General features: G+C 39.9%; 1 protein-coding gene across 1 annotated transcript in view; it reads left to right on the forward strand.

Annotated features, from left to right (window-relative positions):
- pcdh15a (protocadherin-related 15a) overlaps positions 1 to 26,641 on the forward strand; it is a 396,434-nt gene that overhangs the window by 136,202 nt on the left and 233,591 nt on the right. The window contains exons 12-16 of the mRNA XM_060924719.1: positions 9,839 to 9,973; positions 13,188 to 13,337; positions 18,081 to 18,274; positions 18,440 to 18,572; positions 20,102 to 20,181. Of these exons, the coding sequence (XP_060780702.1) occupies positions 9,839 to 9,973; positions 13,188 to 13,337; positions 18,081 to 18,274; positions 18,440 to 18,572; positions 20,102 to 20,181 (692 nt within the window). The remainder of the gene's footprint in view (positions 1 to 9,838; positions 9,974 to 13,187; positions 13,338 to 18,080; positions 18,275 to 18,439; positions 18,573 to 20,101; positions 20,182 to 26,641) is intronic.

A 26,641-nucleotide genomic window follows, 5' to 3' on the forward strand; every position in this document is an offset into this window, starting at 1 on the left:
GGCTGTACCAGTAGGTGAACATGTTGTGTGCTGTATTTTTAAGAACACTTACTCTTGTTGCTTTGCTTGTTTTTAGTTTGGTTTGAGGTGAGCTCATCTGATGAGGCTGTATTTAATCTTAGTAAATTGCATTTCATGTCTCCTTTCTTATCTCTTAAAAAGGAATTCCACTGATCTTTCAAAATGTCTGCACAATTTGCTCAGTGAACAGTCAAGTAGAGTATTTTTATTAATCATAACAATTAAAAAAAAAAGGTCTGGAGGTGGCACAGCAGTGTAGCAGATGTAACCTCACAAAGCCCTCAGGTCCTGAGCACAGGTTAATGCCTATGTGGAGTTCCTTTGCATGTTTTCCCTGTGCTCATGTTGGTGTCCTCCAGGTTCTCTGGTTTCCTCCCACCTCCTAAAATCATGTAGGTGGACTGGCAATGCTGATTTGCTCCCAGGTGTGAATGAGCGTGAGGATGTGTGTGGGAATGTGTGTGTGTGTGTGTCCCACATAATAACTGTGCTCCTGCCTCGCCCCCAGTGTTCCTTACTAAAATAATAAATTAATGGGTTAAAAAAATATGTGATGGAAAAATTTTATCAACATGGATTTTTCTACAATTTTAACATGCTAGAAGGATAAGATACAGAAGTCAGAACATCAATAATGCAAAGAATGCTTGAATTTTGCCCAACCGGTAACACTATGTATTATTTCCAGATTTTTCGATCCAAATGTGGGTGGCACGATGGTGTAGTGGCTAGCACTGTCGCCTCACAGCAAGAAGGTTCTGGGTTTGAGTCCAGTGGTTGACAAGGGGCCTTTCTGTGTGGTGTTTGCATGTTCTCCCCGTGTCTGTGTGGGTTTCCTCCGGGTGCTCCGGTTTCCCCTACAGTCCAAAGACATGCAGTTAAGTTAACTGGCTGCTTTAAATTGTCCATTGATCAAGCTTGGAGAGGGATGGGCTCCACCAAGTTTAAATGCCCTAGACACACCAGTGACTGTTAAAATGTCATCAGCAGTGTCCCTACAGCCCTTGCTGGCTATGCCCATGTTTACATTAGACCGTATCAGCGGATCATCAGATTAACGTTTTTAAAACGATTAGTGTGCACACAGCAACACCAATACACGATTTGCGTGCACATAGCAACGCCAATACACGGATACGCTCGGCTCCGCAGGCATCCTGTGCTCCAAATCACTCCGCCCTGAACAGCGAGTGCCCTCTGGAGGGTGCGCACTCCGGCCCTGCGCAGCTCACAGAGCGCGCGAGTGAAGTGCACAAGCCACGATTCGGGACTGAGCCACTGTGTGTGTGATCCCAGCGCATATCACTTACTACTTGCAAGTGGAAGGATGGCAAGCCTAAAGACAATCATAACTACACAATGGGCAGTATTTGCATCAGTATTTGCAGTATTTTCATACTTTTGTACTCTTTAATGAAAGGTGATACAAGGCGGAAGTCCGCGCCGTTTTTCAGCAGTCACGTCACATGACCAACGCCAGCGAATCAGGAAGGTGGATGTCACAGTGACGTTGTCCAATGAGACGCCAGCTAGAGCTCAGCACAGCGTATCCGCGTATTCTGAATGTTTACACAGCACCAGAGCTGACACGATCTGGATTGAATACGTGGACGCTGGCGGATTCCCGTTTCCCAGCGTTTCCAGGCGGTTTAATGTAAACGGACAGTGCATCCGCGAAGAAAATGAGACAGATACGGTCTAATGTAAACGTAGCCTATGGGATGAAGAAGAAGATCCAATGTCGATTACCATATATTGATGTTAAATCTATATAAAACACTTTAAACACTCTGCTGTTGCCTCCATCCAACATGTATTTACCTTAACATCTGAGGCTACTTGTATTTATAAGAGATGGTGCAGGAAACTGTACTATAAGCTACAGACTATCTTTGGCAGTCAGTCAGAAATAGACTACAGTGCTAGACATAGACAAAAACGCAATTACAAATCAGACTTGTAACATATTGATCACTGAAAAGCAAATTAACTTCCATTAGTTCAGCTCACCTACTCAACTGACCCTTAGCTATGAGGCCCCTCTGGTCCTGGTCATCTCTTCTAATTAATTTTAGGCAGATGAAAAGAGTTTCCAAGTCTGTAGGTTTGATGCGGGCCTGAAAGTCTTTGTGGAAGGTGATGCACAGCTTAGACACAGTCTCATCTTCTCTTCAGACACATGGAGTAAGTGGCATTCTGAATTACCAGTTGGGAAACAGACATTCAATTATGGTTGACATGGTAGGAAATATGCTGCTCCAACACTGCCAAATTCCTCCACACTCTGGTTGTTTGTCACTCTGCTGCAGTTCTTCTGTTACAGCTTTAGGGTAAAAACAACCAAGCTACTGAATGCCCACATACTCAGTCATTTTTCACAGTAAGTGGGCTTGATGTAAATTGTTGAATGCAAAAGAAAACGTATGCTAATGCACAGATTCAGTGTTGGGCTCTATATATAAGCTATAGTAACACATCAGCCAAACCTGTCATGCTTTGAAGGTTATGATTGTGTGTATAACACTAACAGTCAGTCATCAAGCAACCTATTCATAACCTTTTTGTGTAATGGCTGTCTGTGCTGTACTAGTGCATCTCAAAAAAATTGAATATCATGAAAGTTCATTTTTTCATAATTTATTTTGAAAAGGTAATCTTTCTAAATTCTATATTCATTGCACATAAAGTAAAATATTTAAAGTCTTTTTTGTTTTAATTCTGATTATGGCTTATAACTCATGAAAATCAGAAAACCAGTATCTCAAAATATTCGGATATTTCCTTTTGAGTTTGAGTAAAGCAGTATAAATACCATGTATCTCTCTGTTTACTTCAGTACACACAACCACAATCACAGGGAAGACTGCTGACTTGACAGTTGTCCAGAAGACAATCATCGACACCCTCCACAAGGAGGATAAACCACAGAAGGTCATTGCTGAAAAGGCTGGCTGGAAAAGGTGCACAAGCAACAGGGATGACTGCAGCCTTGAAAGAATCATCAAGAAAAGTTGATTCAAGAACTTGGGAGAGGTTCACAAGGAGTGTACTGAGGCTGATATCGGTGCACCAAGAGACATCACGCACAGACATCTTCGAGAAAGAGGCTACAACTGTCACATTCCTAATATCAAGCCACTCCTGAACCAGAGACAATGTCAGAAGTGTCTTACCTGGGCTAAGGAGAGAAAGAACTGGACTGTTGCTCAGTGGTCCAAAGTCCTTTTTTTCATATGAAAGTAAATTTTGCATTTCATTTGGAAATCAAAGTCCTAGAGTCTGGAGGAAGAGTGGAGAGGCACAGAATCCAAGGTGTTTGAAGTCCAGTATGACGTTTCTGCAGTCTGTGATGATTTGTGGTGCCATGTCATCTGCTGGTGTCGGTCCACTGTGTTTTATCAAGTCCAAAGTCAACACATCTGTGTACCAGGAGATTTTAGAGCACTTCGTGCATCCATCTGCTGACAAGTTTTATAAAGATGCTGACTTCCTTTTCCAGCAGGATTTAGCACCTGCCCACAGTGCCAAAACTATGATGAAATGGTTTGCTGACCATGATATTACTGTGCTTGATTGGCCAGCCAACTTGCCTGATTTGAACCCCTTAGATTCATTCATTGATCTTAGGAAATATTCTAATAATTTGAGATACTGGACTTCTGACTTTCATGAGCTATGAACCATAATAATCAAAATTAAAATAAAAAAGGATTTAAATATTTCACTTTAAAGCTCATAGGCAACGGTTTTAATTTTATGCACATTTGAAACTTTATATGTTAAACCCTCTGTAATTTTCTTCTGGTCCCAAGAAGTATTGTTAATAAGTAATAATTAAAATAAGTTAGCGCGGATTGTGGCGAATTTCTGTTCGGCTATTTTCGTGACCACTCGGCGCCTGACGTCATTTGAGACAAACAAACTGCTTGAGTTGAGTCCACTTCCGCTTACTTACATTGCCGTTCGGCTTGAGTGCAGATGTGCGTTTAGGAATTTCCAAAGAAAAAACATGTCTTATTGTTGTGCAGTGAACTGTAACAATGGGACCGGTTCAGGAAGAAGTTTTTACCTTTTACCGAAAGAGGAGAAGAGGCAGAGAGAGTGGATTGGCTTTTTCCAGAAGAGGAGAAGAGGTGGAGCAAGAAGATTGGCTTTTTCTGAAAAAGGAGAAGAGGCGGAGCGAGTGGGTTGGCCTTTTCCGAAAGAGGAGACGAGGCGGAGAGAGTGGATTGTGTGCGTGAAGCCAGAGGTTTTTTTTTTTTTCCGGAAGAGGAGACGAGGCAGAGAGAGTGGATTGTGCGTGTGAAACAATCAAGCAGTCAAAGAAGAAGTGGACCAGCAATGCTCAAGCAAAAAGGAGAAGATTGGAGGTAAACATTTTTACTTTTGCTTGTAATTGACAAGTGAGGGATCCTGTACAATCATTGTGGAAATGAGACAAAGGGATATTTCCTCGCTTAGAGTAGGCTATAAATAGTATAATGCTGTGGATGGCAGGTTAATGTGGCCTACCGGCGCACTGTCAAGTAATCGTTCCCTATATCCACTAGGGAGGGCGGTTTAATTATTCTTCAAAAGGGCTCTTATTTAGTAATTCGACTAAAGTAGGAATTTATCATAACTACCAGAATAAATCGTTTGGGCGCGAGTCTTGTTGAGGTCCGGGGTCACCGCGATCAGAGTCGGCTGAGTCGCTGTCCGATTCCAAGGCCACACAGTCAAACCAGTGAGCAACATTCACTGATTGCTTTGCAACGGCCATAGGTTCATACATATATGGTTTCACGTCTCAATATTCAATTTGGAGAGTTCCTACTTCAAAATCGCTATCGCTTTCAGACATTTTACACAACCTCTCACGACCAAAGTCGTGCTCAGTTTGCAAGTGTAAACAGAGCTGCTCCCGGTCTGTTTGGCTTAAATGACGTGACGACGACGGTCCCCTGGCAGTGAAAGTGCTTATAAGTGAGATGTAAACAAACCTTTGGAACTTGGGCAAAACAGTATATTTTAACTGTTTTATTCAATTTTAGGGTGCAAATTAGACACTAGGAAAATTGAATTCGCTTTTTGGGTCGTTCTTCTAGAGAATAAAGTTGATATTCTACGTTTCGCCTCCGACCGTTGCCTATGACCTTTAAGTGTAATGAATGGTGGCACAGTGGTGTAGTGGTGAGCACTGTCATCTCACAGTAAGAAGGTCCTGGGTTCGAGCCCAGCAGCTGACGAGGGCCTTTTCTGTGTGGAGTTTGCATGTTCTCTACGTGGGTTTCCTTCGGGTGCTCTGGTTTCCCCTACAGTCCAAAGACATGCAGGTTAGGATAATTGGTGGCTCTAAATTGACCGTAGGTGTGAATGTGAGTGTGAATGGTTGTTTGTCTCTGTGTCAGCCCTGTGATGACCTAGCGACTTGTCCAGGGTGTACCCTGCCTCTCACCCATAGTCAGCTGGGATAGGCTCCGGCTTGCTTGCGACCCTGCACAGAATAAGTGGCGACAGATAATGGATGGATGGATGGAATATATGAAAATTTACCTTTTTGAATTAAATTATGAAAAAATGAATTTTTCATGGTATGCTATTTTTTTTTTTTAGATACATGAGTATATTTATGGATTATGTTTTTGACTTGCCCGTCTGTCTGTCTGTAAGTTCAAGATTCTTGTTGGCTAAATCAAGAATGCATGGCTGAATTTGTTTGCAGGATTTATATGGATTTATCATTATAACCAGGAGATAAACTGATTAGATTTTGGAATTGATTTAAACAGGATCAACTTTGCAGCAAGATCAAATGTAAACAGTTTTTCTTCAATAGCTTATTTGCTATTTGAAGACTATTTTAAGGGTATTTCAGGCATACAAATTATCAGCAAGAGGAAATAGATTTGTTTGTGGTGGACACAGCCCTCTCGATGCTGCTGGTAACCAGTTTTACTTGTTTTGAGTCTTTTAATGCTTCAGCTGCTCATTTAGCTGACACTTTGCTCCAAAGCAATTTACAACTGAGACAGGATACAACAGAGGAGATGAGAATTAAGAGTCTAACTCAAGAACCCAAGAATGTCAGCTTTGTGATACTGGGATTTGAACTCAACCACAAAGCCTTAACCAGATCCCACTCAGGCTGGCTGTGTTTCCTTAAAGGAGATACACAGAACCATGGCCTCACTTTTTGTTTATAAATGCCTTGAGACCTCAAGAATGGCATGGGAATAGTTTTAAACATTAACAATAAATCTAACATAGTAATTTTTTACAATTAAAATAATTCATATAGGTAGCGGTCTGAGTGAATGACCTTGACATCTGTGACGTCACCGCAGGAAGGCTATCGGTCTCATGGCCATTTTTGCTGTACTAAAACATGGGGCTGACTGCAACTTCGAGCCTCCATTTTGAGCTAATTTATCGCCATGCCATGTATATGTGTTGCTGGCGGGTGCAGCAACATGACAGAAGGTGGATTTATGTTGCATTCATGACCCAAGAATGTTCAAACACGCGTTCTGCGAGAATGTTCTTGCGTTTTGCGAGAAGTTCACAGTCACATTGGATGCCTACGAAGTGGTCTCTGCTCTGCACATTTTACTGAAGACTCATACAAAACCTCTGATCTGTTGAGGAGCGTTAGCTATAAGTCTGTATTGAAAGAGGGTGCAGTGTCAACAATTAAAGGAAAAGAAAACTACAACAAAAGGAAAGTAAGTTCAGTTGCACCAGTTCTCCCAGAGTGTGAGCCGAGGGCTGTTGCTAAAACCCAGGATAGAATGGGACGGGACATATTATCGCATGGGCAGTGACCTCCCCGTGGTTGTTGTTAAAACCGGTGACGTCTCATCCCGGGTTTTAGTAATTGCCTGAGCCGAGCAATAATGGCGGAGTACTCAGTATGGAGAAAATGGAGAATGAGTGGACCAGCCGTCTGATTTCTCCACTGGATATGCTTGCCTCAGCAGCAATATCTCACCCTTGCGTGGAAGAAGCGAATGAACGGAGAACTGAATGAACAACTGAACGAACAACTGAAAGTCAGATTGTTTCAGAACAATCAGCCACAAGGTCGGCCTTCAAGAAGCGAGAACACAGATTGGTAAGCTGCAACTCTCATTTGGATACAAAACAACAAAAACAACAACACTTGTTGTTTACCTGCATTTAGATTAAATACATGTAACTTGTATTGTGTATTTAAGTTACTGGTATAAGATTATTTAATTTGCTTGTGATTGTCTCAGTTCATCTGATTATTTAATTAGCCTTTTACATTTTATCAGTGAAAATGCATGCATGAGTCAACCCGCAGTCAATGAAGTTAAATCAGTCTTAGTTGAGCAAGTCAGTAATGGTATTTCTTACTTTCAACATAAATTATTTATATGACTTTGGTCTATGGCTGTCAAAGGCCTCGGGCTTAAAAGCGGTTACCGCTGTGACGTCACGCACTCAGGGCTGGCCGGCTCAGCGGGGCAGCTCAAAATGCCAACTTTACGGTCGATTTTAACTCTCAAAAATATATATATTTTTAATTTCTATTTATGCAGCATATAAGAGTCAAGGATGGAGATACTATCCACTCAAATGTATTTAAAAATAAAGGTTCTGCGTATCTCCTTTAATAGTGCATTTTTCATCATCAAAACAATCTGAATGAATTAGTTTCCTTCTCAATGAGCAAATTAAGCAGACATTTTGAAAAATTCATAGAGCACCTATTGAATGAAAAGCCACTAACATGAATCTAATCATGGAGTGTGTTTGATGTTTTCATGGGAGAAGAGCCAAAGTGTCATAATATTCATTTTTTTAAATAATGACGAGAAACAGGTGTTCATTGTGCTTATTACCATGAACAAAGGCTGAGAATAAGAGTACATTCTGATCGTCTAATGGCATCTGTGTGTTCTGAGTGCTATAAACTCAGACGTGTCACAGTAATGGTCTTTTTCCTTCTGGCACCATTTCTCAGATGTTGAAAGACAATGAGATATGGCCATCTCTCTAAAAGACCCCTCCAGCTTATAAGTGCTACATTTTCCCCTCAGTGTGAACACAACCTTCTTGAACACTAGCACATTCACTTTAAATTGCTCCATTTGTCTAAAACACTGAGCATGTAACAACTCCATTTCTCTCTGTAGTTTCTCAATCTTTTCTCTATCTCTCTTTATCACCTATTCTTCTTTTTCCCTTCTTTTCTCTGATTAGTGAGCATTGTTAAGCAATCTAAGGGAGACTGAGCTTATCTGATTGAATCACTTTGCAAACTACTGCAGATATTTAGCAAACAGTGGCCATATTGGCGACATTCACATTACAGGGCTAAACTGACTCAAATCTGTTTTCTTTTTCCTTTTCTCAGCCCCCGTCCACACGAGTATGCGGCCTCACCCAATACGCTGTCATTTTGAAAAAAATCTCCGTAAACACGGCGTCATTTCCAGAAATATCTGCGTCCACACGGATTCACTGGAAATGAGCCAAAATGCTGTAGTACATATGCCAGGCCTGTATGCGGCACTGTGACGCCGCCACACCAATACACTAAAACCAGAAGAGAAGCCATGGTGCATGTGTATAAAGGTCACGTGCTGTTTACAAAGAAGCTCATAACAGGAGAAGAGGACGATCATGGCCAGCGCAACTCTGAGAGGAAGAGGAGAGTCTTTTTTGTGGACTGACAATGAAGTGATTGTTGTTATGACGCATCTAGCAGCGGCGGCTGAGGTTAAAGGTTAGAGAGGCGGGGCTTATACGTCATCGTTTCTGAAAAAATCTGCATTCGCCGTCCAGACGACTCCGGGCTATCCAACGTTTTAGGATTTTCCCACTCTGGGACCTGTTTTCAAAAAATACTGGTTTCACACCTCGAAAAAGCCAGATCCGTCTGGACGCGAGGCCGAAACGATAAAATATTTATGCGGATTCGACAAAAACGTACTCGTGTGGACGGGCCCTATATGTAACACAGATCTGATGTTTTCAGGGCCGTGTGGACACCGAAATCTGATCTTTTCAAATCAGATTTAAGTCACTTGTGTATGTGGTTCTAAATTGAATACATACCCAACTTGTAGCCATGCGACATGAAGGAGAAGGGTCAGATCAGAATTCATATGGCTTTTTGCCCATATGCATGCACTGGGCGCTGTATTCATCAATCAGTACCAGCAGCGTGACAAAACAACAATGGAGGTGAGCTACAGTAGTTGTGAAAACTACAAAGGGTAGCCATCTGCCTTTATTTCACCTTCTCGACTTGCTGTTTTACAGCTGACGAATTGTTTGCCATCCGCCAGAGCAAAATGAGATGCACACACAAGCTACTAACACATCCATTTCGTTGGTTTTAATAATGAGTCGTCTCACAAATGTGGCATTTTTTTGTTGGTAGTGATGCAGATGACTTGTGCAAAAACATCAAGGTGGACATACGTGCTGTTTCAGAGGAGAGATGCATTCACTTTATGGTTAGCTACAGGTCACTTGTAATTATGAATATGAACCATCAAGATAGGCAAAGCCAATCTGAGCAAAAAAATCGGAATTGTACAATGAAGCTTGTAATGTGAACGTAGCCATTGAAACACACACATACATCATCATAGCCAAACTACACCTCCACTCTAGTTGTTTTGGTACCACTGAAATGTGTGGTTTGTTTAGACTTTTTTTTTTTGCTTTATTTTAATTGCAATGTTTTTCTATCAATGTTGTGTGTACATTTATGCATGTGCCAGAGTGTGAGAAATTTTCAAAGTGGATGAAAAAAGTTGTTTTGCAATAGCCAATAAGCTTTTTTTTCCCTCATTTGAAGAGTAAAGACCCACAGGTGATGATAACGCTGAGTGACTACAACACCATCTTCTCTATCACACCAACTGGAATCACACGTTACCTTCTGCTGCTCAGACCTGTGGACAGAGAGACAAAGACAAACTACACCTTCACAGTATGAACCATCACACACACACACACACACACACACACAGTCCTTCTAAAGAGTAGAATCAGAAACTTTTAACGAGAATAAAACATCAGTGATAATGTGCTGAAGTGATGGCAATAGCAGCTGTTTTTCGCTGTTGGGCTCTGGTTTATTAGGATTTGTTGCAGCTTTGAAAACATCAATATCTCAGCATTTAAGTCACAAATCAGCATGACATCCCATGGTCGAAGGAACAAAATGAACAATTTGAGAATAAATCAAGTGGTAAGAATGAATGGGACTTGTTTTGATGGCTGGCTGCTTAAGCTGCCTGTCTGCTGATCTTATATGCTGAGCAGGGCTTTACTTTCAAGCTGCTACACTCTCTATGGTGTTCTCATTCTCCCAGAAATGATTAATCGGCCTTAAATGGCTAGTCAGATCAGAAGAGGTGCGACAGGGCTTGGATTTTTTTTCTGAAAAAGAAGGGTAGTTGTCATTATACGGTATGAGAGAGAGAGAGTGAGAGTGTGTGTGTGTGTGTGTTTTGGAAGCAAGTCTCTTTCACACATGTTTAATGCTTGATGGTAGGGGATTTGATGCTAATCAGGCGCGTTAAAGTCTTTGATGGTCTTAATAAGAGGCTGCTTATCAACATAGGACAGGATTCATGTTGGATGCAATTCCATTTATAAAAGAGACTTGCGTTTAAACAAAACAGCATGAAATTAGCTGATTATGTTTCTGAGTCAGACAAATAATTATGCCTAATTATGGTGGCCAGAAATGTTGTGCTCATAATCAGTCTCTTTTCCATTTTAATGCTTGTGTTAAATCTATTTAATACCCGTGTTAAATGTATTTTAGGTGAATTTGTTTTTTACTTTGCTATTTAGAGACTTGTTCTGCTTGTTGCCTTCATTTTTTTTTCTATCCTTCATCTCTTTTAGTTCAGGCAGCTCAATCATTAAACGTTATTTAAAAAAAAAAGTATGTAAAGGAACAACTGTAAAACTACAATCCAAGACAACATGTATATGTCAGAAGGGTCATCTAATTATAATATTCAGCTGTAAAACAATCTCCGAGAGCAGCAAGAGAAGAGACTGACAGTGGTTAAGACACTAAAAGAATACATCTCATCTTTTTTATGCCCCTGTGCTGGAATAAATATCTCAAGAATGCGTGGAGGGTTTTTGTTTGATTTTGGTAGAAAAGTTCAATTGGACTCAAAGATGAACTGGTTAGATTTTGATGGTCAAAGGTTAAGGTCACTGGTACTTGTGCAAAAACATGTATATCCCATTCTTGTGAATGCGATACCTCAAGAACTCCTTTAGGGAATTTCTTCGAATTTGGTAGAAACATTGACTACGTTTACATGCACGTCCAAATCGAGCTACTGTCGGTAATCGAGCAAAGGGTCCCAGCAGGGGTGCCAGAGAAATCCAATCCTACATGCACAAGTGGAATCGGGCTATTGTGCAAGGTGCATTGTGCACCCGAGCCACACGTGGCGCTACACGCCCCATCGTGTTGGTACACTTCCGGTTGTCGTCATGAAGAAGAGCTAAAGTGTTGCCAGATACTGCTGACGTTTTCCAGCCCAAAACATGTTCAAATCCGCTAAAATGCACTTAAAACCCCCAATCTGGCAACACTAGCAGTTCCGTGTTCAAGCTGTTAGGCTTGCTCTAACAGACTATGGCTACAAACTGTCCGGCGCAGACCACTGTTTTGTAAGACAACTTATTTTGCACAATAATATTTTTCTAAAGTCCATTTTTTGCTTACAAAAAATATTTTTTTTGCTTACAATTTAACTTATGTCTTAATAAACACACAAAAAGTTCAGTTGTTTTGTTTTTATTGACATTCTTCAGATGTTGGACATAGACACACACATATACACACACAAATACAATGACTTGTTTATGTACACAATTCACAGCTATGCAACAGCTGTACAGATGTATTTGGTGATACAGTAAGTGAGCTAAATTTTAACAGTGCAAACAATGCCACAAAAAGAAAAGATTCATGCCGTTGTCATGATTCGTTGTCATGCCGACCGAGGCTGTTGTGTTTCCCGCTTGTGGTCTCGTCACTCGTCACTTCCGGAAGTAGCTCGACAGCTAGCTCGATAGGGTATACATGCACAAAGTAGCTCGGCAGAAATCGCATAAACTAGGTCGTGTAGCTCGATTCCGAGAAATCAAGTTCGGTTCAATTTCAGCCGAATTAAGGTGTATACATGGCATTTTGAACTTCGATTTCAGTTGAGCAACGGCAGAAATTCGATTCTCTCTATGTGCATGTAAACGTAGTGATTGAATTGTACGAATAGATGAACTGATTAGATTTTAGTGGTCAAAGGTCAAGATCATTGTGACCTCATGTATGTCCATTATCGTGAATGAAATTGCTCAAGGATGCCTTGAGGGATTTTCTTCGAATTTGGTAGAAAAAGTTCAATTGGACTCTTAGATGAACTGATTAGATTTTGGTGGTCAAAGGTCAAGATCACTGTGACCTCATGTAGAAGAATGTCCTTTTATGTAGTGTCAGCTTTTGCTAGTCCCTTTCCTCTGCTGCTCTTGGACAGATATACTGTATACAGAATGTAGACCTAGAAACCTAACAATCAAGCCAGAGGTGACAGTGGCAAGGAAAAAACTGAGGGAAAAAATTGATACTCGACAAGGAAACCATTTTCTTCTGGGCTATACAGTATGCAGTTGTAAAAGGTGAACAGTACTAGCTTTGTGTTGAAAGAGAGTTGTATATGAGTATTGTGAATAAGATCAAGGTCAGAAGGTATTCCAGAGTGGACGCTGAATTCATAGCACTCTCATGCCCGAGGTGCACTCATGCAGGAAAACCAGCTGTTTGTAGTCGCTGTACAAGATATAGGCTGCATGTACGGTAATATGCAGCATGTGTGTTTCCTCCAAGTATTTTGTCATTTTTATTGTTACATTTTTCCCCTTAGCAGATTCATAATTCAACCAGTAAAATGCCATGTTTAAAATTACAACCTGCTGGTCTTTGTAGTAGTCTTACAGCTCTCCTGCATTGATTGTGGATAATCATTTATATTAAATAAAATGTGATTACAGATTATATATTCATATAGTACTTTTGCTTTGCAGTACTATACATGAGTCATGTTCATTAGGAATCTAGTCACAGCTTGCAAAATAGCTACCTTCTGGAACATTTCCTCCTGCTCTTACAGATGGTGGCCTCTGATGGTGCACAGCAGAGCATGCCTGTAACCGTGAACATCCTGGTTATTGATGCTAATGACAACACGCCCACCTTCTCTCAGGTCTCCTACAACATAGAGGTGTTCACTAACATGCAGGCTGGAGAGACTGTAATACAGGTGAGATGTGCCTGTAAATACAGTCTCTTCAGAAAACACATCTAAAAATGTTTTAACTCTGCATTGAATATTTTGTATTATATCGAACATACAGTAAAGCGCTGAATCATTGATTCTGGAAATAAACCTTCTCTAAACACGGATTTGTGCATTTTTACCAATCAGAAACAAATAGCTGGTACACAAATAGATACCTGTCTGATGTTACTGGATGTTTCATCATTTCTATTCTAAATTACTCGGGAGCTGTTCAACTGAAAAGTAAAGTGCTGTTTCAGCCTCTTCCTTGACACGTCAGTTAACTTGCAGAGGGGGATGATTGTAAGCCACATGAGTGAAGCCTCATCAGTTTGATCAAAGACAGAGCTGCCACTCCAGCCTTATTACTTTCATTTGAAGTTCCCCATACACCAAAAAGTGTAGAGTTTCCACTGGTTATAGCCAGAGAAAATACATACTAAGTTGATTAAGTACACATGTGAAAGCCTGGGCAAGATTTTTTTGTTGTTGTCACATTTACAGTGAATACTATCCATATTTAAATAGGAACAGTAAGGTTTGAGAGCATGAAACTAATATTTTACTGAATTTAGCATTCTGCGATCCAATTCTGATTTAACACATATAATCTCCTTTATGGCTAAATGTGTAACATTACAGGAAAAGTCAATATATCAAGCCATATGGCTACTCAAGGAAGGAACTCAGGATTCGTGTATGTAAGCGGATTTTATTTCCTGCAGTATTTTGCAGAAACAAAGTCGTCTTAAGAATGATTGTTAGTTAGTAATGATATACATTTCTAAGCACAAAGTGGGACTTGTCAGGTAATCATCAAAATGCTATCAGGAAGTGCTGTTCTTGTATTGCTGTGTCCTGAATTAATCCATAATGAATCAGTGTTCAGATATATTTACATTTCCTGCTGATTCAACTCAGTCATGGAGCAAACACTCACAGCAATTCCCCTTTTGAGTTATACCAGATGTGCTCTAAGCAGAAATATTTAAAAAGACTGTTTTCTAATTTACATTTGAATTAAGTGATTGAGAACAATTTTTTAAGCCCTTAAAAGTCTGTGATGGCACCTGTGCCATGAAATGTGATGTTTTGCCTGTTGTTTAATAATTTAGGGATTATTGGGTATAGAGACTAACCTTAAATTGCATCTTGTGGAGATCTGTAACAGGGAAGAACTTGTGGTAGCAAATCTACTTGTAGCTATACAGTTTAGCAGTCTGTTTTAGATAAACCAGCAAATTATAAACCAGGATATATTTGTTTGATTTTCAGACTCACAGCTTTCAAACAAGACCTTTTGGCCAATCATCCATCCATCCATTATCCATAACCGCTTATCCTGTACAGGGTCGCAGGCAAGCTGGAGCCTATCCTAGCTGACTATGGGCGAGAGGTGGGGTACACCCTGGACAAGTCGCCAGGTCATCGCAGGGCTGACACACAGAGACAAATAGCCACTCACATTCACACCTACGATCAGTTTAGAGCCACCAATTAGCCTAACCTGCATGTCTTTGGACTGTGGGGGAAACCGGAGCACCTGGAGGAAACTCATGCAAACTCCATACAGAATGGCTCCCGTCGGCCACTGGGCTCGAACCCAGAACCTTCTTGCTGTGAGGTGACAGTGCTAAGCACTACACCACCGTGCCACCCTTGGCCAATCATATGCTTTGTTATTCAATCCAGCAAATGACTCAGTTTCATGAATACCATGTCTATAATCTACACTTCACTTCGCTTCACTATAATCTAAACTTGACTAAAAATGGATATTGAGTGCCTTCATTAACTTTCTGCAGTTGCTCTTATTCTTAAAACTAAATGTTTTTTATAGACCATGTCCACATTTTGAAACAGTTTAGCAAAGCCATGCACAGGTAATGAGTTGTACCAGTCTCCTAGAAGGGGAAGTGTTTACGTCCTTTGCCAGTGTTATAAAATAAACATTAAGGTTCTAGGAAAGCATGTTTTAGAACAAATCAAAAACGCAGAAGCAGACAGCCTCTTCACATTGATGGAGTGTTGTGTATAGCAACCGAGCATAGATAATTATGTTTTGAATAAAACTTTAGCAGCAGTTTGCTCCCCAGGGAATGACTAAACAGGTAACACTAGCTTTGTAAGACAGGCTGCAAAGCCAGCTTTGATTTTGTCACATGTTCTTAATATACTTAAGTAGTAAACAAGCTGGATGCTGCTTTCTTTAGATCTACAGTTAGCACCTGATTCTCAACAAGTCAGCCATGGCGAAGCCTTAGTTTAGCACTGCGTTTGCTGAGGCACCTTCCTGATACTCATAGGGCAGAGTAATCCTACACTGCCCGTCAAAAGTTTGAAGCTATCTTGCCTTTTTTGAACATTTCCAACTACTGTGTGATTTTCCATGACCCCCAAACACACCTCAGAAACTGTGCAAGAGATGAAGAGGAAGGAGGCAGTGCTGTCTGTAATAGAATGCCCTGTTGTGTGACATAACCTTAACCCAATCGATCTTTGAGGATGATTTATATTGAAAGATTTGTGTCCAACCAGTTCTACAAGCCTCTGGAAAGTTCTACAAGAAGCACAGCATAGCATGTCTGAAGAAGCCTTAGGAAAATCAACTGGCTTTTATAACAAAAGTGTGCATTTATATGCATTTTGTATTTGCCATTTTTAGGTAAGAGAGGAGTTTTGTTTAAATGCTCTGTGGCAAATTTATAATGTACACTCCATTCATAGCCAGAGTAATTGCCCCTTTTTTTTTTCAGGTAAACCTGCTATATAAGTGCACTTCAAATTACAGACTAACAGGTGACTTAAACTATCTGTTGCTATGTGCAATTTTTCCATCAATGGAAAGTGATCATCACAGGACCACTGATAATCATATGTTATTTGTGTGGTGGACTGTTCTCAGAATAGCTGAGCCATGATCATGACTTCTAGTGCATTTATGGGTTTTAAGCACTTACCCCTTTATTAAATCTCAAATGAGTGCAGTTAGGGATGAAAGCTATATATTTTTTAAAGGCATATATATTATTTGTCCTCTCCCCTTCGCTAGTGTCAATTACTGACTGCGGTCAATTTCTGACTTCGGGTGGCTGGATATTTTTGGCTGGTGGACTGTTTTACACCCAGCAGTGGAACTGAACCAATATTGACTTTGACAATCCCAGCATCACTGCTGCGCTAGATATGCTCATACCAGTGAAACACACATTTCAGTATCACTTTCTATTGATGGGCAGTCTAGAAGGGGGTGGACAGATTGGACAACAGATGCACCATGAAAAAAATAAAAATGACCTCTACTATAGAAGATGGACCTGATCATTTGGACACAATGCACCTCATGTGAGAACCACTCATACAGAGATTTGTTCTGAAGTGGTTTCAATGTGTGATTTAGAACCATATGCCTTATTCACCGATCATCTCACATTTTAAATTTTCTCTTAGGCATGGACACAACACGAGTTGTCCAGACCTGTTGTAGGAGGCATGTTTGATTAGTCTACTGCTATCAAAGCCTAAATTTCTAACTAATGGGTTGTATACATATTTCATTACTTAGAAGCAGTTTTTAGTTTGTAAATATTAAATATTTCATAATTATGTTGACATTATCCTGTCTGATTGTACCATTCAAATGATAACAGTACAATATCAATATGAACATCTCAGACTGCAAAATAGTTTTAATTATACAGCAATTTAAGGTTAATTGGAACTACAAAAACAGGACTTCAATCTCTGAACTCATAAAGGTCTTTTTTTTTTTTTTTTAAAGTCTTTATCATTTTCATGACTGAACACTTCCTGGCATATCAGGCAGGACAGGCTTTATATAGTATTATTGGGGCATGAATTGTTAATTTACAATTCTCATTAATACACACTGAATTATGCATACCGTAGGTGGCATTCAACATATTTACACAGGGTCATTTACATGGTTATGTGAAGTTAGGAGTGTTTGCTGAATTTGATGTGTCATACCCATATGAGTAAGAGGAATTTAAAATAAGAATATGAAAATGTTCTTGCATGAGACCCATCGTCTTTGACAGGCAGCAGATATACACACAGATGTAGGTAAACAGAACCTTTTATTAAGCAAGCTTGCAGGTAAATCCAAATTGTGCCATCAAAACAAGGACAGTGAACAGGCAAAGGTGAGGCAATGTACAAACAGCATAAACTGGGCTAGGCAAACAAGGATACAAGAAACAAGGTCAAAACCAGAAAAGACTATGACTAAATATAAGACTTGGTAGCGACTGGTACAAAACAGAGCATATACTTTGCGTTGGGTGAGTGCACTAACAGTTCTTGTATACAGTGTTGGTGAAATTGAGTCCAAGTGTGCATGATTAATAATCAGGTGAATCTGAATGTGTGTGATGGGAATTGGAGTCCATGGTGGCCTTGTTGGTAGGTCGCGTGGTCTTAGAGTGTATATAGTTGGACGCAGCCTCTGGTCTTTGATTCAAACAAAATTAACTGGCATGGCCAGTTTTTTAGGAACTTTCAAGGAAGACAGAACAAAGGGTAGTATGCCAGCCTATGTACTGATTAACACTAATGATTTTCAAGCATTACCATGATGTTAATGAAAAACCTTATGACTTACCATGTCTTATATAAATATACTGTTGACGTATTTAAAACCTATGGAACCAGCCAACACCTTAATCATCTTAATTAATGGATATTTCTGTCTCTTTTAATTAGTTAACGGCTCAGGATGCTGATGAGGGTCTGAATGGACTGGTGACCTACACCATCTTGGCAGGAGATCAGGGAGATTTTGTCATTAATAACCATACAGGTCGAATCACCATAGCTCCAGGAGTGAATCTGAGCGTGGGACGCTTCTACGCCCTAACTGTCAGAGCAGCTGATAATGCACCTGAGGCTGAGAGGAGGTCAGATGTTCTATCACTTCCTTTTTTTTTTTTACATGGTTGGCTGTTGTCGATTTCAATAGGACATGTGGTTAAATCATTAAGCCATATATCTCCAGGGAATTTATTCAGCAATTCTCATAGTCACTTAGTTTTCCTCACAATTTTCTGCGATGTCTTTTTTAGGAGTTCCATAACTACAGTTTATATTGAGGTTCTACCTCCTAATAACCAGAGTCCTCCACGCTTTCCACTGACAACCTACAACCTCGAGATCAGTGAGGCCATGAGGATAGGAGCCATCCTCCTCAATCTGCAGGTCAAGACAACAAGAGTTACTTTATACCTCAGAGATGCTGGTTTTGAAACTAACATTCCTCTCCTTGCTTACTGTTCTAAAAAATCTCAGTACCTTCCTTTATTACATTTTCCTCCTGTTCATTTTCTCCCCAGCAGAGGTGGACAGTAACGAAGTACATTTACTTGAGTACTTTACTTGAGCTTTGATAGTGGACGTTTTTGTCTTTTCTTTTCTAAAATGTGATTGGGTTTTTTTTTCCACAGGTGACACTGAGACAGCCTACTAGTAAATCACTAGGATCACATCATGTCCATAGACTGTATAAAATCAAGTTCAATGATTTCTCAGCAGCATTATTTGAACACGATCAGTTGATGGCAGAATGGAAGGAGGTGGTTCTTCTGGGGAATGCACGCACCCATGACCCATGAACCCATGTTTCAGTTTTCTGAAAGGATTAAAGATTAATTTCGTTTTAAATATTTTCTTTGTTTGCCTAAAATGAACCCCATTACAGCCTACAAAAACTCATCATCGAACCTGCAGAAGCATACTGAGGTATATAAACGCTTTATTCCAAGAGAAAGCTTGCAACGCAGTTGTCTGTGCTTTTAGAGCTAGCAATAATGTGTAGCTATGCAGTCTGATTAGTCAGATGACTTTCTATGGATTTGCCCGCCAAGTTGCCACAGCCTTGTCCACGGCTAACGTTAACACATAGCTAGTTAACTTGGATACCGTTAGTTAGCATGTAAAAATGGAGTTACGCTAACATGAATAATGTTAACTTATCTGAAGTCCTTTCAGAAATGTTTTAGCATAATCTTGCCAAATAATGTAGAAATCTCTCTTTTCTAGTAGCATTAGCTACCCAATATGATTGAGTTTGAAAAGAGTTTGCTAGCATGTCAGGTGGAGTTTCACTGACTAGCTAGCTTAAACGTTAAACCACCATGACGACACAGCATGTGTTCATTTTGTGAATTCACATTTCTGTCTTTGGTAACGGCATTAGATTTTGTAAGCATTGTGGCAATAATACAACGATGCATTGACAGAAAATGCACTTTTAATGCTTAAGTATTTTTAAAAGCAAGTACTTAAGTACTTAAATAAAAAATTGACTACAACTTTCACTTGTATTGGAGTAACATTTGACCAGTGGGATCTGTACTTTCACTTAATACTTAAGTATTTTTAAAAGCAAGTACTTCAGTACTTTAAGTAATGAAGTTGGGTACTTTGTCCACTTCTGCTCCCCAGTAACACCACATTCCCAACGTTGTCATTTAATAGTGTTGTCCCGCTTAACGAAGGTGTACAGTATGTTTTAACAGTTGAAAAATCCATTACTGAATAAAAGAGCTGAGAAAACTACACACACTTCTACATAGAGCCCCCCTGGGAGAATGAAAGGTGTGAGGGCATGTGGATCTTATTAACTTGTATTTGAAGAGAAAGGCAGAGTGGGGGTTGATATTAGCTCACTTAATGAAATAAAATGGATACCATCCATGTTCTCTGACTCAATCTCTGTTTCTCTGTAGGCGATAGACCGTGAGCTAGATCCAATTACATACCGTATTCTGAGTGGAGATCCACAGCAGATGTTCAACCTCTCTCAAACGTAAGTGTCCAGGTAATACACTATATATCATTTGAAGCTGCACTGTATTTCCATCATGTATTGTATTTTCCATTCTGTTACATCCACTGCACACTACCTTTAGGACAATGCTTAAGTTGTCTTGTGGGGAACATATATTAGTAAATTTAGTTTTACCTGCATTTGTTGAGCCTGTGCCAAAGCAAAATATCTGGCAGTAGATGCACTGAAGTAAGGACTGAGTATGTTTTCTGCTTGATTGAATATTCAAATGAAATATAGAAAAGGTGGAAAATATAGAACCTGACTGTAGCTTGTTGCCTAATTACTTAAACAAGTTCTTCCTATCACTGGTCCTATTAAAAAATCTCCACATGTCCTCTTCAGGTGCCAACAATTTTCATTTTCACACAAAGTCTTGACCTATTTAGCAATGATTGAACTAATGGGACGTGTTTTTCGAAGAGGTTTGACAAACTATTTTCAGCAGGTTTGCTATGTGCCTGTGAAAAACTAGACAGTTCTCCCAAGAGAGAAAACAGTGGCTTTAGTATTGTGAGAGTCACGTTGCATGTGTAAAGCCTTGCAAAGTGACTTGGAGTGTTTTAATTGATGCTTTTATCTGTGAATGCCACTTGAGTTTCAACAATTTGTCAAAAGTTGAAGAGGTAAAATGCATTATGACCTTCTGCTTTGTATGCTATAGCTGTTACGTATATGGGCCATAGGGGAGTGTTGGATAGAATAGTGTCAGCTAGTAGTAGACAAAAGACCAGACTAAAACAAATCAGTATTTATTAGCAAGCTGTCTGTACTTCAAGGGAAGATAATGTGGATAACAAGCAGTTATGAATGGCTTCCCTTCCTGAAAATAACTCTCAAAATAAAAAATTGAAATTTATGACTATGCATTAAAGAAAACGCCCAAGGCATATAATGACATGCACCTATACCCACTGTAAAGCATAGCAGTGGAACATTAGGAATGTTTTTTGGCATCATGATGACAGCATGAATTATTCCAGATAATATTTTAGGACATTTTATTACCTCCGCCAACTGTATTGGAAGAGGGTATGTTTTTGCCTCCGTTTGTTTGCTCATTCATCTGTTCCCAACGTAACTCAAAGTGGTGAACAGATTTTGATGAAATTGAGGAAAGGTGGGCCATAGACCAAAACATTTGATTCGATTTTGATGCAAATATGTGGATCCAGATATGCATGCTGATGCAGGATTTCTTTGACTGTTCCAAACCAAAGTCAAACAGTAGTGAATGGATTTTGATGTAATTTGGTGTACAGCTTTAGTATTAGCCTAGGTTCAAATGATTTGATTTTGATATGTGGCTTGGTGGAGGTATGCACTCTACTGAGTACCCTTCTAGTTTCAAAACCTGTTTTTCTCTGATAGCCACAAATGGCTCTTTCAACAAGATGCCAAAACACATTTAAATTAACAGAGAAATGGTTGTGAGAACAGTTGTTTTACAAAAGCCATCTAGAGTAAGTTTTCAAATTTGAACCCAGCTGAGATCCTGTCCATATGTACCAACAAAGGAATACAAGATATTTTGAAATGTTCTTCATGGAGAATGGTCCAAGTGTTTCCAGACTTGATAGACATCACAGGCAGAGGGTCAGCACTGTTATTATCTCCTGGCAAAGCTTCACCACATTAATTTTATGAGCACTAATAAAATTTGAAACCAGTGTTTTGCAGCCAGTGTTTAGTTCTGAAAAATATAGCATTAAAATACTATAGTGTGTCTCCATGTGTTTAATGTCACGATCAGTTAATGCATTTTATATATTCATTATTGCTAATATATTTTGACAGATGTCAATAATTCTGGAGCTGACTGTACAGTATCAGTTAGCTTTGGAGACACCTACTAAAGCCAAGCAGAATACACTGAACATTTACTTCACAAAGTTTTTGTGCCATGAGCAGAGGTGGGTAGAGTAGCCAAAAATTGTACTCAAGTAAGAGTATTGTTACTTTAGAATAATATCACTCAAGTAAAAGTAAAAAGTAGTCGTCCAATTAATTACTTGAGTAAGAAGTACCAAGTGAAAAAACTACAAGTACTGAGTAACTGCAGAGTAATTTTGTTTATTGGTCAGGATGTCATAACAGGCAGAGATTTCATATATATTTCACACAAACTGTGTGTGGTTCTGTGCATTAACAATAACAAGAAGCTCAAGGCAGTCTGCACATAAACCATAACACTGTGTGTGCGCGCGCATGCATGTTCACTCCATGAAGTGACCTGTTCAGCTTTAACAGCAGCTGGCTCTCAATTTTGCACTGTGAAGCTGTGACCTTTTAGCCATGAACAGGTGAAAACAATAATAAATTAAATATTAATTAATTAAATCTTTGTTAAAACTGTACACTGAGGTTGTAAGGTTTCTATCATGGTCTTAAAGGATGGTGTCTCAACCACAAAAAATGGTTGGTTGGCTTGACATACAAAATTTAGCACAAGCTTGTCAAGTGTTGCCTGTGATACTCTCCATGAAGGGACAGTGAGGGAACTTGTGATCCTGGCATTCTTGCTGGGAGGTTCCTCAGAAGAAGACGATCTTCTCTTTCTGTGGGATTCTATTAAGTCTATGTATTTTTTCAGTTTATTGGGGTGAACCCTCTGTTGACAGAAAAAAATAATTGAGGCTACAGGGAACTTATCCATCAAAATGGACTCAGCACCACACCATGATGGCGGATATCCTATGGCTTAAATATTTGAAAAGACATACAGTGGTGCTTGAAAGTTTGTGAACCATTTAGAATTTTCTATATTTCTGTATAAATATGACCTAAAACATCAGATTTTCACAAGTCCTAAAAGTAGATAAAGAGAACCCAGTTAAACAAATGAGACAAAAATATTATACTTGATCATTTATTTATTGAGGAAAATGATCCAATATTACATATCTGTGAGTGGCAAAAGTATGTGAACCTTTGCTTTCAGTATCTGGTGTGACCCCCTTGTGCAGCAATAACTGCAACTAAACATTTCCGGTAACTGTTGATCAGTCCTGCACACCGGCTTGGAGGAATTTTAGCCCATTCCTCCGTACAGAACAGCTTCAACTCTGGGATGTTGGTGGGGTTCCTCACATGAACTGCTCGCTTCAGGTCCTTCCACAACATTTTGATTGGACTAAGGTCAGGACTTTGACTTGGCCATTCCAAAACATTAACTTTATTCTTCTTTAACCATTCTTTGATAGAACGACTTGTGTGCTTAGGGTCGTTGTCTTGCTGCATGACCCACCTTCTCTTGAGATTCAGTTCATGGACAGATGTCCTGACATTTTCCTTTAGAATTTGCTGATATAATTCAGAATTCATTGTTCCATCAATGATGGCAAGCCGTCCTGGCCCAGATGCAGCAAAACAGGCCCAAACCATGATACTACCATCACCATGTTTCACAGATGGGATAAGGTTCTTATGCTGGAATGCAGTGTTTTCCGTTCTCCAAACATAACGCTTCTCATTTAAATCAAAAATTTCTATTTTGGTCTCATCCGTCCACAAAACATTTTTCCAATAGCCTTCTGGCTTGTCCACGTGATCTTTAGCAAACTGCAGACGAGCAGCAATGTTTTTTTGGAGAGCAGTGGCTTTCTCCTTGCAACCCTTCCATGCACACCATTGTTGTTCAGTGTTCTCCTGATGGTGGACTCATGAACATTAGCCAATGTGAGAGAGGCCTTCAGTTGCTTAGAAGTTACCCTGGGCTCCTTTGTGACCTCGCTGACTATTACACGCCTTGCTCTTGGAGTGATCTTCGTTGGTCGACCACTCCTGGGGAGGGCAACAATGGTCTTGAATTTCCTCCATTTGTACACAATCTGTCTGATTGTGGATTGGTGGAGTCCAAACTCTTTAGAGATGGTTTTGTAACCTTTTCCAGCCTGATGAGCATCAACAACGCTTTTTCTGAGGTCCTCAGAAATCTCCTTTGTTCGTGCCATGATACACTTCCACAAACATGTTGTGAAGATCAGACTTTGATAGATCCCTGTTCTTTAAATAAAACAGGGTGCCCACTCACACCTGATTGTCATCCCATTGATTGAAAACACCTGACTAATTTCACCTTCAAATTAACTGCTAATCCTAGAGGTTCACATACTTTTGCCACTCAGATATATAATATTGGATCATTTTCCTCAATTAATAAATGACCAAGTATAATATTTATCTCATTTGTTTAACTGGGTTATCTTTATCTACTTTTAGGACTTGTGTGAAAATCTGATGATGTTTTAGGTCATATTTATGCAGAAATATAGAAAATTCTAAAGGGTTCACAAACTTTCAAGCACCACTGTATAGGGCCCAACAGAAAACCAAAACTTTGTTAATAAAAATAAATTTTGTAAGTTCACTTTACTTTACACAAGTTATATTCACTTTACTTACTCTCCATCATGGTGGTGACTGTTTTGCTGTTCATTGACTGTATCTGTCTGTGACTGTGCGCGCGTGTGCATGTCAGTGGCAGCTCCTGGTCAGAATTTTTGGTGAAAGAAACCACCCTTCGTCCCCGGCATGCGATGCAAAACAAATTCAGCACCTCACCATGCTCCCCTAGGCGGCTTGATTTTCATTTTTTAGGCGATAGGCAAAGTGAAGTTATATGTACAGTACGAGACAAGATTACATTGACATTTTTATATTTAACTGATCCGTAAAGATTTCTAATATCATCAAAACCATCCCTGGCAAACTTCGAACAACAATCACCTACAGTAGCTGTGCTGAACATGACATGGCCAACAATGAATATGATTCCTGAGCAAACTTCGTCAGCCAGTTGACCTCGTCATACATAGAACACGTGAAGTTTCTCCTTACCATAACTGCTGGCAGCATTACTCACAACTTGAGTGATTAACAGGTTTTGGTCTCCCCTCTGCATTCACACGTAATATCTCCTCGTACCAAAAAGACTGGAAATAATCCTGTAAGATGCAATCAACGATGTTAATCCTTTCATCTCCCAAAAAGTTGTTTACTGGATCCATCTCGCAGAGGAGTTAGCAAGTGGAAGTAACAAGCAAAAAGGTTGTTAACTAGCTGCCAGTGCCAAGCTTGGCTGGGTGGTGGTGGAGATTGCTAGCAAGTGGTCAAGCTAACAAGCTAATGCCCTTCCTTTTGTGAACAAGCACTTGTAGACAAATAAAACAAATCTCACAGGAAAAAAAAAAACCTAAAGTCTTCACAAATCCCTCTAATCCACAACAAATACAGTAGCTTGAGAAATGGAGATTTCACAAACGATATGCTACGCATTTTGTTATTTAATAAGTTTTCACCAGTCTTCCATTCCCAGTTTTTGACCAGAGCCGTGTACAACTGTAACGCTATGGAGGAGCTGACATTAGGCGAGCAACATTATTTTCATGAGCATTTTTTGGTTTCACATCAATAAAAAGTGATTGTTAGGAAGATTTTTTGTAGTTTTATTTCTTGGTTCTCGTGTGTGTGCGCGCGTGTGTGTCATCTTGCTGTCTGAGGCCGCAGTGCGTCAATACATTTCCACAAAACAATGCATTTTACAGTTATGATGTTACAACAGGGCTAACGTCTGCCTACGAAGACCGCCAAAAGCACATAGCCTACTTACCGCACTGTGTTTCCTCAAATTCAACGTTGAGTTTTTATAAGCTGAAACGTCCACTGGTTTGGGGAGACACATGTGACACCGCATAGCATAACTTATTTTTTGTTGTTTGGAGAGTGAACATGGTTTGTATGTGTGGCCAGGGGTGTGCCTCTTCGGCTTGATGAGAAACGCTGGCCGTTGTCTCTTCCATTTTTCTTCTGCTTCCGTGCTCTTTTCCACCTAAACTGGTCTTGCCGCGGGAATTTTGTGTGCGGGCACGTGTGGCGGCTTGGCTCTGTTTGATTGGAAAAACGGAGTTAAACCATAACTGCTATCACTATGGCTCTGGCTGCTACATTTGATCAGTGAGATGCTGTCATGTGACAGAGCCTCTGCTGGAAGTCTCAACAAAGCATAAACAAACAGATCATGCATCGCACGGATCAATAAAAATAAAGTAGCAAGTAATGAGCAGAATATAGCCCAATGTAACGGAGTAAAAGTACCACTTCTTCACATCAAGTAAAAAGTATGCTGCATTAAAACTACTCTTACAAGTACAACTCATCCAAAAAGTTACTCAAGTAAATGTAATGGAGTAAATGTAGCGCGTTACTACCCACCTCTGGCCATGAGAGTGTTTATATGGTGTGCTGTGATGATTGAGTCCAGGTGTGTGCAATCAGTTATCAGGGCCAATGAGCGGTGAAGTGCAAGATGGATGTTGTAGTCCGTGACAGCCATATCTGAAGGCCGCTGTGAATGCTGGGAAGTGTAGTCTAGTGTGCTAGTAGATGCAGATGTGACACATGGTACCAGTGCTCTTTATTCATGAAGGAGGATGGATAG

The sequence above is a fragment of the Neoarius graeffei genome, chromosome 7, assembly GCF_027579695.1.
Source record: "Neoarius graeffei isolate fNeoGra1 chromosome 7, fNeoGra1.pri, whole genome shotgun sequence".
In the NCBI taxonomy this organism is placed as follows: domain Eukaryota; kingdom Metazoa; phylum Chordata; class Actinopteri; order Siluriformes; family Ariidae; genus Neoarius; species Neoarius graeffei.